This window comes from Sarcophilus harrisii, chromosome 4 (genome assembly GCF_902635505.1).
Source record: "Sarcophilus harrisii chromosome 4, mSarHar1.11, whole genome shotgun sequence".
NCBI lineage: Eukaryota > Metazoa > Chordata > Mammalia > Dasyuromorphia > Dasyuridae > Sarcophilus > Sarcophilus harrisii.
This window is the reverse complement of record NC_045429.1, coordinates 312,408,111-312,428,298: the sequence shown is the minus strand read 5'-3', so window position 1 is coordinate 312,428,298 and position 20,188 is coordinate 312,408,111. Positions and strand designations below refer to the sequence as shown.

Genomic DNA, 20,188 nt, shown 5'->3' with positions numbered 1-20,188 from the left:
TGTTGGCAGGCCTTCAACAGCAGCCCTGCTTAAAAAACCGAAGTACTCATTTTTAACCCTAATTGCTGTAAAACGTCTCTTCCCCACAGATTGATGGGGATTTTTTCAACTATAAAAGGAGTAAAAACTCCTGTTTTGCCTTCAAAAGTCCATCTCATAGGGCAGCACTAACTTCAGCTGCTATTGATCCTCCCTACGCCAGACATGTAAGTGTCTGCTTTTAATCTTTACAGATGACTGACTGGCCAGCTGGCACCTCTAATGACCGTCCGATCTGCACCAGTGTCTACCAATCCTTCCAATGGAAGGCCATTTATATAGATTGTGAGCATAGGTCGGTCAGTTGTTACAGCTGCTGTCCAGTAAACTGCTGGATTTTGTGATCTGGAATCAGAATCTGGGTGACTATCACCAGGCTGCTTATTAGGATTCTGTATGAGTAAACCTGATGCTACTATTTCTCCTGGGTGATAAGTCACACATTGTCTGCCTGTATTGGTGACTGGGATATTATCTACACATTCCCCAGTTTCCCACATCAGTTGTGGATGAACACTGTTTTGTCACGTACTCTCAGGAGGTAAAATGGTCAAACCTACTGTGCCTGGAGGCAAGGGATCCATGGCTGGAGAGGAACAGATTTCACCTCTCCAGGGGGTATCTCAGTTGTCTCAGCTGCATACAACTCTATTCTCCCTAATTGTAATCCCTTTCTCCCATCAGGTTGCTTCCTGGCTGATTGATTGTGTAATCCCTTTCTGCCATCATATGGCTTCTTGGCTGATTGGTCATATTGGGGTAAGGCACTCTCTGGGTGCACCATTGGCTACCATCATGCCCCAAGTGTTTTTTGCCTGGGGCCCTGGGGCTGGGCCCCTCATCCCGTTTCCCTGAACCTGTCTACATTCTGAGCCCAATGGAAGCCTCTGTTGCATTTTGGACATGGGATACTGGGTCTTGTTCTCCCACCCTGCTTTCTCACTCTGCCTCTATACCAACATTGAGCTTTCAGATGCCCTACTTTACCACACTGAAAGCATTGCCGTTTCTCTCTAGAAGTCCCTTGCTGGAAGGGACCCTGTCTACCCATGTTGGGATCTTGGGAAGTCTGCATCATAGTCTGGCTATAAAAGGCATTTGTGCCCACTGTGGCACAGCGTCTTATGAACTCCTCTAAAGGAGCATCCTTGGGCAGTCCTAGTATAATCCTTCTGCACACCTCATTAGCATTTTCCTTAGCAAGTTGCCTTATTAAAACATCTGTTGTTGGATTTTCCCCATTAGTTCTTGTGATAGCAGTCTGCAAACGTCCCACAAAGTCAGCAAAGGGCTCATCTGGCCTTGCATTATTTTTGTGAAGGCCTCACCTTTATCATTTTTATTGTGAATCGAATCCCACGCTTTGATAGCATTAGCACAATTTGCTCATATGCTGCTACTGAATAATTAACCTGTGTGTGATCGTCTGCATATGGACCTATACCTTGTGTAGGTCATAGGGTGATCTAGCATGAACAAGCATTTTGACTATTTTGTTGGGCTTGTATCCTACAGAGCTCACTATATTCAGAAAGCCACATGTAATTTTGTCCAGGTTCTAGGCATACCCTTGCTATAGATTTCCAGTCATCAGGAGTCAAGACTTCGAAAGCCAAATTCTGTAACAGCATCTTAACATAAGCTGATGTAGCCCCATAATTAGTGCAGGCCTTTTTAAGATCTTTAATGATTTCTACATTAAAAGGAGCATATCTTCGACTTTGTGGACCTGAGGCATTAGACTGGGAAATTACAGGAAACATAAGTGGTTGTAGCTCCCGGATGTCCACACCCTTTCTTTTGGCCTTCATTAAAGCCCTCTTGAAGCCTGCTCAAGGTTGGTCCCCTCACTGCCCCCCACTGCTCCCTCCTCCCTCCATCCCTGAGGGGTGGAGTTGGTGGAGGAGGTCAATCACTTGCTCCTGGGGTGGGGCGAAGCCATCCCTGAGGGGAAAGGTCACACACCCTTGCTCACTTAAGTCTCCATGCCCTGTGGGGATATGGTCATTAATCTCTTCATTGTCTTCTTCCTTAATATCATGGCTAATTTGAGGGAGGAGTGGAAGGAGTCAAGGGCTTTTTCTTTCTTCTAGGGATTCTTAGTGCTAACTAGAAATACATTGTATAAATAAAATGCCCACCATGGGAATTGAATGAGGACCATATTCTCTGAAATGTATGAACATCTCTGTCAACCGGGACCAGTTATCTCGAGAGATCTGCTCCTCCTCTACGATCAAGGGAGATGCAGTTTAATATACCCACAAATCTCGTCTATCTGTTCCCAAGTTATAAGTAACCCATGTATTTCTGTCAGCTTAATCATGCTTTCCATAGCACCACTCTTGGTGGGGTTAGGGAGCGGGATGGAGGAAGTCTTTAGCAGCCTTTGTCCCATTTTAGCCAAAAAAAGATTACTGGTTTAGTTTTTAAGAAAATAAGTTCCTTATTTGTCTATTAACAATACTCACCCAAGTTCCTGGTCACGGGAGACTTCTTCAGTCCTTGGTTCCCGTTGGGCGCAAATGTTATGATCGTGTATTTTAAGATCAGCACGAGACAGGAATTCAGGTTAGGGGAAAATTGTCAGTCTTTATTCTCAGTGAAGAAGGATCGGAGGTGGAAGAGAATCGGCGATAGCAATGTGTGCAGCTGAGTCAAGAAGCTAGCTCGACCAGCAGCCACACAACCAGCAGCTCGGAGTCTTGAACTCAGCCCAATCTCTCCCCACTTGTCTTGCTCCCTCTCTCTCTGCCTCCACCCACCAAAATCGTCATTTCCTATACAACACATCAGGACTTGCAAGGAGAGTGGGCAGGGACCATTCTTAATCCAATCATGTATATTAATAAGAGTATAGCCCAATTACTATCTAGCGTCATGTACTTGGGACCTCAGTGCATCAGCTCAAACCTCAGCCCATTACAATAGGTGAATTTTTTTTTCATTTCTATTTTATCCTCTGGTTCTTAGAATATCAGGGCAAATTTCCTTGATGATGTCTAGGCTCTTCCTGGCTTTCAAGTAGTCCAATGGTTTTGAAATTGCCTTTCTTGGATCCATTTTTCAAGTCATATTGTCTTCTATTTTTCCATTCTTTTGTTTTTGTTTAATTTGTTCTTGACTTTTCATAGACAATGAGCTTTTGTATCTCCTTTTCCATTCAACTAATGCCACTTTTAAGGAGTATTTTTTTCTTCAGCATGTTTTTATACCTCTTTTTCCATTTACCTAATTCTGCTTCTTGGATAATTCTTCTCACTTTACTTTTTGTACTTCTTTTATCATTGGGCCGAGTGTTTTTAAGGTGTTCTTTTCTTCAATATTTTTTTGTGTCTTCTTTACTAAGCTGTTCACTATTTTTCATTATTTTCTTGCATTATTTTCAAATGAAATTTTTTTCCAAATTTTTTTCCCAGTTTTTATTCTGTCTGTCTTAATGATTTTCAAATACTTTTTGAGCTCTTACAATAACTCAAAACCAAATCATATTTTTCTTGGAGGCTTTGGATGGAGGGCCTTTAACTATGCTATCTTCTTCTAAATGTGTGTTTTGATCTTCCTTGTCACCATAATAACTTTCTACAGTCAGATTTTTTTTTTTTTTTTTACTTCTGCTGTTTGCTCACTTTTCCAATCTATTTCTTGAGTTTTAACTCTTTTTGTTAAAAGTAGGGCTCTGCATCCAGGGTTAAGGGTACACTGTTCCAAGCTTCAGGAGGTTTGTTCAGCTGTTTTCAGAAATACTTGTAGGGACTGTAAGTCTTCAGTTCAAAAGGTAATGTGATCTAAAGAGAGATGTGTTTACTACTCTCCTCACCTGTGTATTGGTGTGTGAATGACCCCAAGTACTCTTTGCAGATCTGTAACTATGAGGATGATTCCTGTTCCACTGTGGCCACAAGCTTTAGTATACTGGTACTCTTCCTTACCCTGGGACTGTCACCCAGGACTGTGACCTGGATCCAAGTGTGGGCAGACCAACAGAGTCCTGCCTCAGTTCTAACAAAAAGATTTCCTGTAATTTCCTTCTGACTAGTTGTTTAATTCTCTTACCATCTGTGAACTGAGAAGTCCAGAAGCAGCTATTGTTGCTGAATCAATGACTTTCAAAGCCTGTTCCTGGTTTTCTGGGAATGGATTTGTGCTGGTGCCACCTGAGCTGAACTGTACTGCACTCTTACCTAGGTACAACAAACATTTCCTGCTAAACTTGTAAGTTTGGTTGGAAAGTTATTTCACTCTGTTCATTGGTGAATTCTGCTGCTCCAGAAATTGTTTTATAACATTTTTTAAAGGGGGTTTAGAGTGGCTTTGGAGAGAGCTCAGGTAAGTTGTTATTCTTTTCCCACCATCTTGGTTCTGCCTTATATGTGTTTTACATATATATATATATATATACATGTATATACATATACAAATGTATATACAAATATATACATATACATATATATATATGTAAATACACACACTCACACATGCACATATATGCATATATTTGTGTATATATATGTAGTCAATATTGAGTATACACACTCAAAATTTTTATTTTGCTGATAAGGTGTATGAACAAAAACATATGGAGTCTACTGACATAGGGGTCCTTAGTTTCACAATGGAGTAGGGACTAAAAATATAATAATCAAGGTTTACTTATTTAAAAAATACTCCATGTTGTCCCCAGGAATTTGTGAACACTACAGAATGGTGGAAAATGAGCTACAATAATAGATATATTTATGATGTCTCGAATTAAAACCCAGTTGCATCATCAAAATTCAACTTGATAAATGTATAAGATAAATTATTCTTACATTTGCAATTATCACTGGAAAAGCCAACAATGACCATTTAGTTCAATCTTGTTAGGGATTTTTATTTTCTCTTATGTCATTTTCTTCTTTTGTAATACTGAATCTCTGTGAATTAGGATTGCTAATAATGAAAAGTTTATTTAAACTGATCAATAAAGTTGATCATAAAATCAAATTATAATTCATATTGCTGACAACTTTAATTCTGTTCTACTCTTTTAATTTTTTTTTATTTATTTGTTTTTTTTTTCAGATTATCCTCCTTGATTATGATTTAAGAGGTGTTACCTTTCCTGATCCTTCAGGAGACTCATATCTAATCCTAGCAACATTTTCCATATTGTTTTTTGATGTCCTTTTCTATTTGGCATTGACATTGTATTTTGACAAAATCTTGCCTAGTAAGTATGTGTGGTTACAATTAAATTCAAATTAATTCCAAATATTCAGAACTATTTTTCCAATGTAATGAGATATTATCATTGATAGAATGATTTCTTGATTTTGAGCAGGGTCGATTACCTTGAGGACATTTCAAAAATTTTTAAATTATTCCATATGTCTCCTTGAAACAAAGCCCTGTCTTTTTAAAATCAGTATTCTACTGGTCATGTTGCAATAATAATAATGAAAAAAACAACAGTAGCTAACAGTTTTAGAATGCTTACTATATGCTAGTTATAATTATTATCTCATCTGATAATTATTATATTTCAATTAATAATAATAAAACAACATATATGAATAAATATGTTTTATAAATACATAATTTAAATTATTATTATATTTTTAAAATATTATTTAATACAACAATATTAGTAGATAGATAATATTATTATCTCCATTTTACAAATGAAGAAACTGAGGCAAATAAAGATTAAGTAACTTCACAAGGTTCACACAGCTAGTAAGGTCAGATTTAAACTTCAGTTTTCCTAACTCCAAGCCCAGCACTCTATCCACTAACTTTATCCCTAGCTGCTCAGTGTTTGTATGGCAGAAAGTCATGGAGTTGTGTAGTCTCTGAAGAATGAAAAAGGAACAATACTTAGTTAACTAGCATAATGGGTTCAAGTGCCAGGTCTAAAGTCAGAAAGACTCATCTTCCTGAGTTCAAATCCAGCCCCAGAAATTTAATGACTGTGTGATCCTGGGCAAGTCATTTAATCTATTTGCCTCAGTTGCTTATCCATACAATGATCTGGAGAATAAAATGACAAATCATTCAAGTATCTTTGCCATGACCCACAAGATCAAATGAAGAGTTGGATACAATTGAAAAATAATAGAAATAATTTAGAGGGCAACAAAGGGGTTCACAGTGGGTATAAACAGGGCATGAGACGTCACAAACCAATTACACAGGAAAATAGAGTAAAAGATCTTATTAAATAGTTGTATAGGCAAAAACTAAAATGGAATGATTTTATGATGAGAGTGAGGGATAACTGTTGGACAACCTGTATCTTAACTCCCCAACACCCCCATCTTTTTCCCCCTAAAACTGTAAGCAATTTGATATATCAGTCATGTTGTGAAAGAAGAAACAAACCAAAAGAAAAAAAAATGATGGAAAAAATAAAGCTAAAAATAATATTCTTTGATCTGCATTCAGACTCCATTAGTTTTTCTCTGGATATGGATGGCATTTTCCATCATGCATCCTTTGGGATTGTCTTGGATCAAATCTTTATCTTCTCTCTTAAGCTTCACCTTCCTCCAAATTTTCTAATTTCATTTGAAATTCACTTTTCTTCTTTTTTGGGCAATTGTGAAAGCTTTTCAGTTTGTTTCCCTTCATCCAATTTCTTTTGTCATTAATCAGTCCTCTATATAGTTGCTATATTAATATTTTTAAAGTAAAAATTTGATGATGTCATTCCCTTGCTCAGGAAGCTACAGTGGTTCCCTATTGCCTCTTTCATTAAGTAAAAACTCTTTTTGTTATTTAAAGCCTTTTGCCATTGAGTTCCAATCTATCTTACAAAAAGATTCATATTACTGCCCATTAATCACCCTGTGTTTCAACCAGTCGCTTACTTGTTATTCCTCATTGATGACATTTAACCTATTGCTTTGCTTGGGCTCACTCCCACATATAGAATTTCATCTGTCTTCACTTCCATTTCTTCTAATCTTTAGCTTTTTTCAAGATTCGGCTGAAGTCCTTTTTCTTAGGAGAAGCAGTCTGTGATTCTTTTTTGAGAGTCTGAAAATCTTAAAGAGAAAGAAACTCTTAATATTTAATATATAGTTCTTGGGGCAGCAAGATGGTGCAGTGGATAAAACACCAGCTCTGCAGTCAGGAGGACCTGATTCAAATCTGTACTGAGACTCAACACTTCCTAGCTATGTGACCCTGGGCAAGTCACTTAATCTCAATTGCCTTGTCAAAAAACACCCCCCAAACACTAATAAACCCTAGACAAAACCAATGTTTAATATGTATTCCTTTTGGGTCAATTCAATTCTACTTTGATAAACATATTAAGAAAAATGCATTGCTTTGGATAAATATATCCATCGTGTTTAATATCTACCTGACTTCCCCATCCCTCTTCCCCTCTGCGTGGGAAGTGATTTTTTTCAAGAACACTTTACAGTAGTTGTTCAGTTGTTTCAATTGTATTCAACTCTTTGTGACCCTATTTGGTATTTTATTGACAAAGAAAATGGAGTGATTTGCTATATCCTTTTCCATCTCATTTATAGATGAAGAAATTGAGGCAAATAGTGTTAAGTGACTTACTGAGGGTCATATAGCTAGTATGTATCTGAGATCAGATTCGAGCTCACTGTTCCTGACTCCAGGCCCAGCCACTGTTCCATTTACCTACCGTATTTACAGTAGTTACTGTAAGGAAATATATGGAATCAAAAGAAATTTTAAAATAAAAAAAATTACATGTTATGAGATGTAAGATCAAAATATGCCACCTTAGGATAGGCTGCTTTAATTATTGTGATTTAATAATCCAATATTTAATTCTGTCGCTATTAGATGAATATGGACGTCGGCAATCTCCTTTGTTTTTCCTCAAGTCTTCATTTTGGTTCCAAAAGCAAAAGACTGTTCATGAAATACTGGAGAATGAAATCAACACTGAGCATTACTCTGACTGTTTTGAACCAATATCACCAGAATTCCATGGAAAAGAAGCCATCAGGTAATCAATTTTTCAAGCATATAAATCAACACCACAGACTAATAAGCTAGTTTTGCTATTGTTAGTTTTAAGTGAAATTTCAAAGTATCCATCCTACATCTTTCTTCTGAACTGCTCTCCTGACAACATATTTGTTCCTTTCCCACCTCTATTTCAAAGGAAAATTTCTGTAAAACGAATGTATTTCAACATTTAAATTTATTATATCTGTGTAATAATTCCAAGCACAATTTTACATTTCTCATTACTTTAGTCTATTTCCCCTACTTTTCAGCTTCTGTCTTTTTCCTTGATTGTCTTTATGTTATGCTCCTTTCTTACTTTGCCTACTATTTCTTTTTTCTTTCATTTTTAAAGATCATGTTAAGTCATTTATATATTTATTTTAATAGTATTTTTCCAAATACATGCAAAAATAGTTTTCAATATTCACTTTTGCAAAATCTTGTGTTCCAAAATTTTTCCTCTTCCCCAAGAGAGCAAGTGATCCACCTATTTCTTTTTTTTTTCTTTTTCTCCCTTCCTTTTTTTTCTTTTTTCTTTTTTTGATAAGGGAAAATAAGAGAGGACACTGAGAAATAAGGGACTAGGTTAATTTGAAGGGAATGTTATAGTGACATGTCTCTTTATTTTATATTTTATTGTATACAATTTTAAATTTGATTTGAAAAATTAAAAGATTTATTCTTTTAACAAACAGCTTTAAGGAAATGAAATATATCTCTTGATAATTTAGTGTTTTAAAGTACCTTTGGGGAATTTTAATAAAAACTTTTTCTGAAATGACTATTATTTCTTTTCTTCAAATTATAAAATGACATCTGGGGAAGACAGGATACTCCTTTGATCCTCTATGGGATGGGAAATATGGGATCCTTCTGATCAGTACCCAATTTAGGGATTGGATGATGTTAACTATACAATCTTCTCAAATTGAGACAGGTTTTTGGTTTTCTCTTTTAGTTTCTTGAGGACCAAATAAATGCTTCAGAGACCAAGAGTTCTGTCAGATTCTCTTTTACACTGTCAATTTCCTTCCAGTATTTATTTATTATATGGTTCTAGGGAACAGAGGGGAATCTGGGGCTATCCTTTCCCTGAGAATCTTATTGAAATTATGGGGTTCCTTTGGAAACATGACCTACATGGCTAAGGTGTTTCTGTACTTTGCATTTCCTGTGACCTCCATCGGCCAACTCATCTCTTCTTTCTATATCCAGCTGAAGGCTTCCTGTGAGGTAATATCTCTAGGAGACAACTAGGGTTTAATGGTTTTTCCTTTAACTATTTTTTTCTGTTCTATAACCTCAGAAAGGAGAGTTCAAATATTTCATACTTTACACTGGTGATAGACTAAAAAAAAAAGATCTCTGTACATATTTAGGCAACAATAAAGCCACATTGATTATTAAAACAAGGACAACATCAACAACAACTTAATGTAAGGAGAATGATTAGGAAAGGGTGAAAAGCAGAACAGAGAGCAAGGATAAAGGAAAAATGGAAGGGAATGGGCAAAGAGAAAACTCCATATTTCCTAGGGCTCAAAATTTTTCAAATACATAAAAGATGACTTTCTGGCTAATTTGTTTGGCAAAGCCCTCCAGGACTACTGTATCCCATATTAATCTCTTTCTATTCTGAATAACTAAGCGATAAATGAATTTATCATTTAAATTATGCAAATTATGCAAGCTAGAACTTTATCTTATCCTCTTATGTGGATAATTGTAAGCTGATTGAGTGTAGGCACCATTTCTCATACCATTCATCTATCTCCTATGGTATTTAGCAGTTTAAGGAATTGGCATACAGCAGGTGTAGAATTGGCTTAGAAAATAGAGGATAATTGTCACTTTTCTGGATGAAGTCCAACCCACAGTGTTTCCAGAAACTGATTCTGGTAAGAGTTTCTTTGAGCATTTTTATAAATGAACTAGAAGTAAAAATTTTCAGTGCTTTTTAAAAGTCTATCAATAATAATAAACTATTCTGATGAATGAAATGCTGTCCTAACAGGAATCATTTAAAAGTATGTTGTTCAAAAGGGTTAAGATCAGCTTTAATTTTAGAACAAGACTTCTTAAACTTTTTCCACTTGACCCATTTTTGCCTGAGAAATCTTTATGCAAACTCAGGTATCTAGGCATATAAAATAGGAATACAAATGAAACATCTAATGATAATAAATCAATTTTACTCAGTATTTTATTTTTTTAATTATATGTAAAATTAATTTTCAACATTCATTTTTGTAAGATTTTGAGTTCCAAACTTTTCTCCCTTCTTGCCAATACTTATCCCTCTCCCCAAGAGAGTAAGCAATCTGATACGGGTTGTATTTAAAATCATTTTCATCCTATTTTCATATTAGTCATCTGAAATAAAAATCAAAACAAAAGGGAAAAGCATGAGAAAGAAAAAGCAAATAAACAAAAAAGGATAAAAATAGTATGCTTTGCTCTGCATTTAGTCTCCATAGTTTTTCTTCTGGGTGCAGATGGAATTTTAAATGCCAAACTTTTTGGCATTGTCTTAGATCACTGCATTGCTGAGAAAACCTGAGTCTATCATAGTTGATTATCACATAATCTTGTTGTTACAATGTTCTCCTGATTCTGCTTACTTCATTTAGCATCAATTCATGTAACTCTTTTCTAGGCTTTTCTGAAATAGATCATTTCTTATAAAACAATAATATACCATTACATCCATATACTATAACTTATTCAGTTATTCCCTAATTGATTGGCATCCACTCAATTTATAATTTTTTGCCACTTGTCACAAAAAGAACTGATATAAACATTTTTGTACGTGTGAATCTTTCCCCTTTCTTTATGATCTCTTTGATATATAGACCTAGTAGTGACACTGGTGGATCAAAGGGTATACAGTTTTATAGCTCTTTGGACATAGTTCCAAATTGCTCTCCAGAATGGGTGGATCAGTTCACAACTCCACCAACAATGCATTAGTATCCTAGCTTTTCAATACCCTCTCCCACATTTGTCATTACTTTTCCTGTTATCTTATCCAATCTGATAAGGGTAAGGTGGTAGCTCAGAGTTGTTTTTATTTTCATTTCTCTTATATAATTATAGATGACTTTAATTTCTCCATCTGAAAATTCTGTTCATATCCTTTGACCAATTATCAACTGGGGAATGACTTGTATTCTTATAGATTTGACTCAATTTTCTAGGTAGCTGTAAAATGAGGCTTTTATTAAAAAACACTGGTTGTCAAATTTGTTTCCCATCTTTATGCTTCCCATCTAATCTTGGATGCATTGGTTTTGTTTGTGTGAGATCTTTGTAATTTAATGCAATCAAAATTATCTATCTTGCATTTTATAATGATTTCTAGTTCTATTTTGGTCAAAAATTCCTCCCTTCTTTAAAGATCTGAGCAGTAAACTATTGCTCTCCTAATTTGTTTATAGTATTATCCTTTATGTCTAAATAATGAACCAATTTTGATGTTATGTTGGCATTGGGTATAAGTTGTTGTTCCATGCCTACTTCCTGCCACACAATTTTTCAATTTTTCCAGCAACTTTTATCAAATAGTGAGTTCTTATTCCAGAAGCTGGAATCTTTGGGTTTATCAAACAGTAGATTGCTATAGTCATTGAATATCATGCCTTGTGTACTTAGCCTATTCTACTGATCACTCTATTTCTTAGCCAATACCAAATGGTTTTGATGACTGCCATTTTGAAAATGACAATTTCCAATTCTTTAATATAGATTAAAATTAAAATCATGTCATTTGTATATTTTGCTGCTTTTTCAAAGGTGGCACTAATTTTGGGGTTTGAAAATTTTATCGTAGAATCCTCAAAATAAACTATGTAGGCAACATAATTTTTGTTTACTCTGACTATATCTTAGGTTACCTCTGAATTATATTATTATACTTCAACTTTTCAGTTAATATATGCTATGTAACCATGATACATTGTTCACTTTTCTTTCAGAATCAGAAATATTCAAAAAGAATACAAAGGGAAACCTGAAAAAGTAGAAGCTTTGAAAGGTAAAAAGCAAAATTTCATTATATAATGTGATATTGACAGCTTATATGGACTAAATTTTTTGTATTAGTGAAGAATAGTGTGGGAACTACAAAAATTGCTACTCATTCCAACTTATTGTTATACACACATTATATATGTATTTATGTTTAAATAAAGATATTCCTTACCCTTACCTTCTTAGTGAATAATTATAACCAACTTGTTATGTTTAGAAGAATGATATAAATCATCTCTAAAAGATGTAACATAAGTAGGATATGAAATTCTGAGCCCTTTTTTCTTAGAAGTATTCTATAACCTCAAAACTATCCTTTTACTCAATTATCATTTTTTGGATGATTAGATAATTTGTTTAAAATATTTTTATTCACTCATTAATTTTTCATTTAAAATTTTTAGAGAACCATTCTTAGAGTCAGACAGGAATAAATAACTTCTTTGGAATTCATATCTTTTGACAAGAGCACTGCCTCAGTAATTTGGCTTTGTGAACATGGGAAAGGGAATTAACCTGTGACTGCCTCAGTTTTTTTCATTTGTAAAATCAGGGTAATAATGCATTCTATCTCCTAGGGTTGTTGTGAGATCATATATATAAAGCACTTTATAAACTTGAGAGTGCTATGTAAATGTAATCATTACCATTAGTATATACAATATATAACTACATGTAACTTTACTAACAGAGATATAATTTATATGTAATATAGATATAAGGCATATAATTTTGTTATGTTTTGTAACAACTAACATATATAGGATGTTTCAAAAATATGGTTGTATTTTTTACATAATTTTAAATTTTTAAAGAAAAGAGTTTGCATTTCATCCTAAAGGCAACATGGAATTCAATTTAATAAACATTTATTAAATACCCACTATATGTCAGGCACTGTGCTAAACACCAGAGATATAAAAAGAGCCAAAAGACATTCTCTGTTTTCAAGGAGCTTAGTCTAATGGGGGGAGGGGTGACAACATACAGATATGTATGTTGTATGGCAGGAAAAATTGTATGGCAGGAAGTAGGCATGGAACAACAACTCATACCCAATGCCAACATAACATCAAAATTGGTTCATTATTTAGACATAAAGGATAATACTATAATACTGTATCTGTTGTATACAGATATTGTTTGTATTTATAAATAAATACAAAGATATGGGATAGATATGGGATAGATAGATACATAGATATGGGATAATTAGGAAATAAATAATGGTGAAGCCAATAGAATTAAGAAGATGTGGACAAGCCTTCCTGTACTCAAAGAAAGCCAGGGAAGTCAAGAATTGGAATGGAGAAGGTAGGTATGAAGAATAGATAGAACCTAGAACCAAGAGATGAAGTGTCTTGCTTTTGCAACTGTTAAGAGGTCAGTGGCCTTCAATCAAAGAGTATGAGTAGAGGAGTAAGGTGTAAGCTTCTTGAGCAGGGGAGTAACATGATCAGACCTCTACTTTAGGAATACTAGTTTGGTAGCTGTTTCTATAGGATGAATTTAAGCAGGGACATGGAAGAGTGGAAACTGATTTAATTTGGATGAAGAAGTTCATGTGAGAGATTGTAAAGAAATGAGGATAGTAATGATATTTTTAAAATTTTAAAAGTAAAATAATAGGATCTCTCAAGTTTAACTTGTCCAAATGAATTTATATCATTGTCACTATGCATTGGGACTGGACCCATGAGTCTAGGGCTACTCTGCTATCCTGATTCCAGGCTCAGATGGGTTCTGGGATCAGGGTTGTGGGAGCCTCACCTTTAAAGACAAGGGTCAAGATCTTTTTCTTGTCTTGGTCCTTACATCTAAATTCCAGTTATTTATACCTTTATACCAGAGTCTTGGGGAATATCACTTAAAATCTATATTTGGCTTATGTTAAGGTCACATTAAAAAAGGAATATAAAAGTATTCAACGTACAATATAGATTAAATATGGGGCAGTTGAAACTTAAATATTTTGGCTCATTAAATAATGAGAAGCAGAAATCAGGTAAAAGACTCATGTTGGAAAAATTTGAAGGCAAAAGGAAAAAGGCAGAGTAGAAGATAAGATGGATAGATAGTGTTAATGGAAACAAATGAACTTAAATTTGAACAGATTTTTTTTTCTGAGACAATCGGAGTTAAATGATTTGCCCAGGGTCACATAGCTAGGAAGTGTTGAGTCTGAGGCCAGATTTGAACTCGGGTCCTCCTGACTTCAGGGCTGGTGCTCTATCCACTGCAACACCTAACTGCCTCCTTGAATACATTTTGACAGATAATGGAGGACAGAAGAGCCTGACATGCTATGGTACATAGGCTCACAAAAAAAAAATCAAACATGACTGAATAATAAAACTGATTTCTTCTCACAGAAGATACACTTAAAATATGAGACTACTAAGTATACATTGACAAAGCATCATTATTTAAAAAAATTATTATCAAAATAATAGTAGCTAACATTTAAATAATGCTTTAAGATTCAGAATTCTATTACAAACATTATACCATTATATATTCACAATAACCCTTGAAGTTGAAGGAACTATTTCCCCTATTTTACTAAGAAAACTGAGATGTAGCAAGTGTCTGAGGGAAGATGTGAATACCAGTCTTCCTACCTTTAGGTTTAGAGCTCAAGTATTAAAATATGAAACATTTTGAGGTATTGCTAAACAACCATTTCATCTTTTTCTTCCTTCTGCCCCCTCCAAACAACACCTTCAAAGTTTATATCTTCTAAAATACAACTATATTATTTTAATACTTGCCTCTTGTCAGTGGTCATCTCCTCCGAGATGAAAATAGTTATAGAAAGCTTTCCTAACTACCCATCAATTCTGACTGTGGGACTTATGATCTTCCAACCCCTCAAACAGATAACATATACATATATACATATACATCCATTTCAGGATTACTATTTGGTCACCTATATACTGGTAAAAGAGACAAAATAGATGAGGCATTTATGAATCAAGCGGGTAATTTTGTTATGGTCATGTTTAAGCAGTTGCTATAGCTTCCAGGAAAGAGAGACCCATCTTCCCCACCTCACAGGAAATCTAAAAGAGAATTCCAAGGCCTCTAAACAGTAAAGAGAAAGAAGAGATTGAGAATAGAAGTTGTTTCCTGTGAAAGTTTACTGAGTGAGCAACTTTTCTTGACTCAATGGTTAGTTCTCTCTGACATAGCTTCCTTCTTTCAGCTGACTCTTCAGGGGTCCAAAGGATTTCTGTGCTATCTAAAGTTCTTTGATGCTAAAAGGAATTCAGTTCAGGGCCATGCATACTGCCTGGGATGAGTTCTACAATCCCTAAATAAACAAACCAAAAAAAAGAGAGAATATTAGAGAAATAAATGTTTGTCCTATCACAAATTCATTTATCTCTTTCTTCTTCCACAGTACCCCCTTCCCATTCCCACCCTTCCATTCCCCACTATGTGCAAGCCATGCCTAGTGGCCTGGAAGTCACAGAATTCTATATCTAATTCTAACACCTTTCTGTTTTAATTTGAGGTTTACTACTGGATATCTATGAAGGCCAAATCACTGCAATACTTGGTCACAGTGGAGCTGGAAAATCAACACTGTTAAACATTCTTAGTGGATTGTCTGTTCCAACAGAAGGTAAGAGAATCATTTCCCAAAGCAGATTGATTGACAAATCAAGAGTCATGCTAGAGTCAGTAAATAGCATTCTCCTAAAGCATAAATATAGTAGACTATATTAAACATTTCTCTAAGTTGTATTTTTACTGAATTATGTAACCTTTGACTGGAAAAATATTTATTTAATAATTTAATAAAGATAGTTTTCTTAGGAAATGGGTGTTTTTATAAAAATTTACATTTGTATAAATATTGTTTTGTATTGTTAATCATCAGTTAATCATCAGTATTTGTAAAATAATTCATATTTTAAAACCTAGTATTTAAATATTCCATTAATTATCTAATATATTTTGGAAATTGATAAATGATTTTCACTTGGATTATAATCTAAACAAAAGTATGAAGAAAAGTAAAGCAAACTATGTTGTCATCCAGCTATTAACATGTTTTTAACTTCTGATTTTAGGCTCCATTACAATCTATGATAATTGAAGAAACTTTATCTAGCACATTATAACCTAAATATTAACTTGTTTTAATTTGTATTTTTAGGTTCAGCTACCATCTATAATAATAAGCTCTCTGAAATAACTGACTTGGAAAAAATAAGGAAGATCATCGGTGTTTGTCCACAATGCAATATTCAACTTGACTTTCTTACTGCAAGAGAAAATCTCAGACTATTTGCTAAAATAAAAGGGATTCATCCACAGGAGGTGGAGCAAGAGGTAGATGAGGATGAGAAAATTGACTAGATGCATCCTTATTCTTGATTTATTTCTATTCTGTCTTTTAAAAACTATCAAATGTAGAAAGTTTAGAAAGAGAAGTCCTAGGAAAGTTCCTTAATAAATAATGAATAATAAATAAAAAGTAGCTCACCTAAAACATTATGTGTTTTTGAATTTAATGTCCTCTCTTGGATAGGTACAGCAAATTTTAACACAACTGGAAATGAAAAATATCCAAGACACCCTTGCAATAAACTTAAGTGGTGGACAAAAAAGAAAGCTATCTTTTGGGATTGCCATTTTAGGAGATCCTAAGGTAAGTGGCACCAGACTTTCAAATGACTGAGACTGATTTGCTTGAAGTACATTACTATTAGTAACGATTCATGGTTATTGGGTTTTTTGCATGTATGATTAGAAAAAATCAAAGATGGAATAAATACCAAAATTGAATGTATAGTTTTTAAGTTCCAAGCATTTCCTCCCCATTCCCTAGCTAGCTAGGAAATATCTGAGAACTGATATTAAGCTAAAAAAATACATTTTAAGGATTTTCTGAAAGAACTTGCACATGGAATGAAAAGTACAGTGGTGCAAGCATGATGCTGTTGACATTTAACACATGTAAAACTTAATTTAAATGTTTATATGAAGATCCTTTTACATATATTTTTCCGTTGCAGATCTTACTATTGGATGAACCAACTGCTGGATTGGACCCCTTTTCAAGGCATCAAGTTTGGAACCTTTTAAAGGAAAGGAAATCCGATCATGTAATCCTCTTCAGTACCCAATTCATGGATGAGGCTGATCTACTTGCTGGCAAGTCTTGGTTTCCTTTCACTATTAAAGTCAGAAATAGAATGGGTCAAGGAATGACAGATGTTATTTAAGCCTCTGTCTATATTAGAAATCAAAGTGAAATAGAACAAAAGAGCAGTTTCCATTCTATTTATATGTTTTCAATTATCTCTATCTATCTATAATTTTACAGATAAGGAGATTTGGCTCTCATTAGTGAAGAATTTTGACTCCTACTTTTTAAGTTGGAGAGTAATCATATTGAGACATGTTCAGTTAAAAAATGAAGATATTTCACACCTATTCAAAAAAGAAAGCAGGGAAAGATTGAATTTTTTTCTCAAAAAGTGTTGTGACCCAAATGGTCAGAAGGATATGCCTACATTTAGAATTTCTCACCTTAATTTAACAGTTCCAGGTTGTGCTCTATGTTTTAAACTTTAAACTCTAATCAATGTGTTAAATATAGAGGGATAATTATTTCTGGACTTTTGGACTAGTCCATGGATCAAAAGAACCCCCTAAACTAAATCTCATTTGCTTCTTTTTCCTTAGATCGGAAAGTATTTATATCCAGTGGGAGATTGAAGTGCGCAGGCTCTTCATTGTTTCTCAAGAGGAAATGGGGAATTGGATATCATTTAAGGTACAATGCTAATGGGAAGTGTGGGTTCAAATCTCATATAATCATATATGTTATGTATTTGATGGATTTAAAAAAAGATGTAAACTAGACTTTAGGATCTCTTTTTGAACCATTAAATACATAGTTTCAATCAGCTAAATTCCCCTTCTTCATGCTTCTAGAAAGCCATCCCTTATAATACTTTAAAAACGATAGAGAAAGAAAAGGGAAAAAAGGCAATCAATATATTACAAAAAACCTCTGACATTACATTAATTTTTTCATACTCCTAGTCCTCTCCTCCTCTGCAAAGGAATGGGGGGGATGTCTTTACATATCTCTTCTTTGGGACCAAGTTTGTTCTTAGTAATTTTGACACATTTATTTTCAAGTCATTTATTTTTTAAAGAATATTTTGTAATTGAATCTATGAGAGTATTGAATGTATTTTTAGTATATTCACCCACAAAATTATATGAATTTGTAGTTATTTTAAATGGGATTGCTCTATTATAGACTCAGATTTTGTTGTTATATAGAAATGTATAAAATACAGAAGTAATGCTAGTTTACAAGTTTAGTTTTTAGCCTAACTTTATTGAAGACATAAATTATATTAGGACTTTTTAATTAAACCATCATATTATAAGCAAACTGCTTAAGTTATCTGCGCTTTGTTTTTCTTCATGCCCATAATTTCTTTTGTATTGTTGCCATTGCGGGCATTTCTAGAACTATAAGAAATAATCGCTGGGTGAATGGAATATCCTTGATTTACTTCTATATTTATCTGCAAAATGTCTGGGGAATACCTATTTATATGTGGTTACTTTGAGTTAAAGATAGGCTCTTTTTATGATATCAAAAAAGGATAAAAATACACCTATGCTATATAAACTTTTTAAAAGTGAATATTATGCATTACTAAAGGCTTTTCATGTGTTCACTGACATATCATGTAATTTGAAAATATTTTTTGTTTTAATAATTATGTTGATTTTTTTCTCTAAAGTTGAAAAAACCCTTATATATCACTGGTGCAAATGCAACTTGTGTATAATGAATAATTTCTTGAATTGCTGTTATCTTCAAAAGAATGACACTTATAGTTCTCTTTCTTTGCTTTATTCTCTGATTTATGCATTAGAATTGTGCTTATCTCAGTAAAGAAGTTCATTATAGTGTTCTTGGAATTTCAGAATAATTTGAATAACATTGGCATTAATCATTCTTTAAAAGATTAATAGAATTCTCCTATAAATGCATCAGAAACATGATTTTTTCCCTTTGGTTCTTTATTAACAAGTTTCTTTTTCTCAATTTTAAGACCTCTTTTGGTGTTCTTTTAGGATACTTTACTATATTTCAAAAGGTAATCCTTTGTTTTATATTTTCAGTATTTTGGCATTAAGTTTTGATAGTTTTTTTTTATTTCTTCTGGTTTATCTTATATAGATTATGCCCATTGACTGCTTCTTTCTTTTAAGCTTCACTTTAAAAAAAATATCAATTCATCAGGGAGATAATAATGATAGAAGAATTTCCCCATGGTAGAAATTTCCATATGTCCCAAGTTGCATGGTCTAATCCCTTCTTCATATTCATTTTCTTTCCCATGTGTCATGCACCTCTTTTTTGGGGTGTATGCTGTTCCTCTCCTTCTGGTTACTGATTGTCCCCAACAACTTTGATTGTCATTTTGCAATAGGGTATTGTTTTTGGATGCACAACCTTCTCAGAAGTGGTGTCCCTGTGTACCAACTCCCTGCAGATTAAACCCATTTTGAGGTTTGTATCTCTCATTACAGAATATGTCTGCTTCTATGGAAATGCTCTTCAGTGGGATATTCCTTACCCAAATAGTTAAGATCTTTTCTTTCTTCTTGTTTCAGTCTTTCTTGTTGTCATCTCACTCATTCCCTTCTTGCCCCCTATTCTTGCTATGAGACTTATAGGAATTATTTTCTTTATGTTGTTTAGCCATGAACTTGATTAGGATGCTTTGTACATTCTCCTCTATCCTCTATTCTCCCTTTCCCTTCCGCTTTGCAATTTAATGCCACAAAAACACATTTATCTATATGTATGGTGGTTATAGTTTATGACAGTTTAGTCCATGGTACTTAGGCTTGCTCCTCCCACTGTCCCTTTTTCTTCTTTAAATTCTGCCTTCATCTTTATCCCCTTAGTAATTTAAATATAAATATATATGAGTCTTTAACTTACCATTTTTTTCTTTTAATGGTTTCTAGGAATGGGGATGATTTATTTTATTTCGTGAACTGATATATTTTTAGATATATAGATGTGTAGTAGTTTATATTGGTAGTTTTTCTGTTTTTTTGGAGAGTATTTACA

The 20,188-nt window shown here is 33.9% G+C and overlaps 1 protein-coding gene across 1 annotated transcript in view; it reads left to right on the top strand.

Annotated features, from left to right (window-relative positions):
* The window catches only part of ABCA9 (ATP binding cassette subfamily A member 9), a 116,895-nt gene that overhangs the window by 31,670 nt on the left and 65,037 nt on the right, over positions 1 to 20,188 (top strand). The window contains exons 10-17 of the mRNA XM_012548549.3: positions 5,107 to 5,254; positions 7,855 to 8,020; positions 12,003 to 12,061; positions 15,578 to 15,688; positions 16,226 to 16,401; positions 16,601 to 16,720; positions 17,088 to 17,226; positions 17,761 to 17,851. Coding sequence (XP_012404003.2) covers positions 5,107 to 5,254; positions 7,855 to 8,020; positions 12,003 to 12,061; positions 15,578 to 15,688; positions 16,226 to 16,401; positions 16,601 to 16,720; positions 17,088 to 17,226; positions 17,761 to 17,851 — 1,010 coding nt within the window. The remainder of the gene's footprint in view (positions 1 to 5,106; positions 5,255 to 7,854; positions 8,021 to 12,002; positions 12,062 to 15,577; positions 15,689 to 16,225; positions 16,402 to 16,600; positions 16,721 to 17,087; positions 17,227 to 17,760; positions 17,852 to 20,188) is intronic.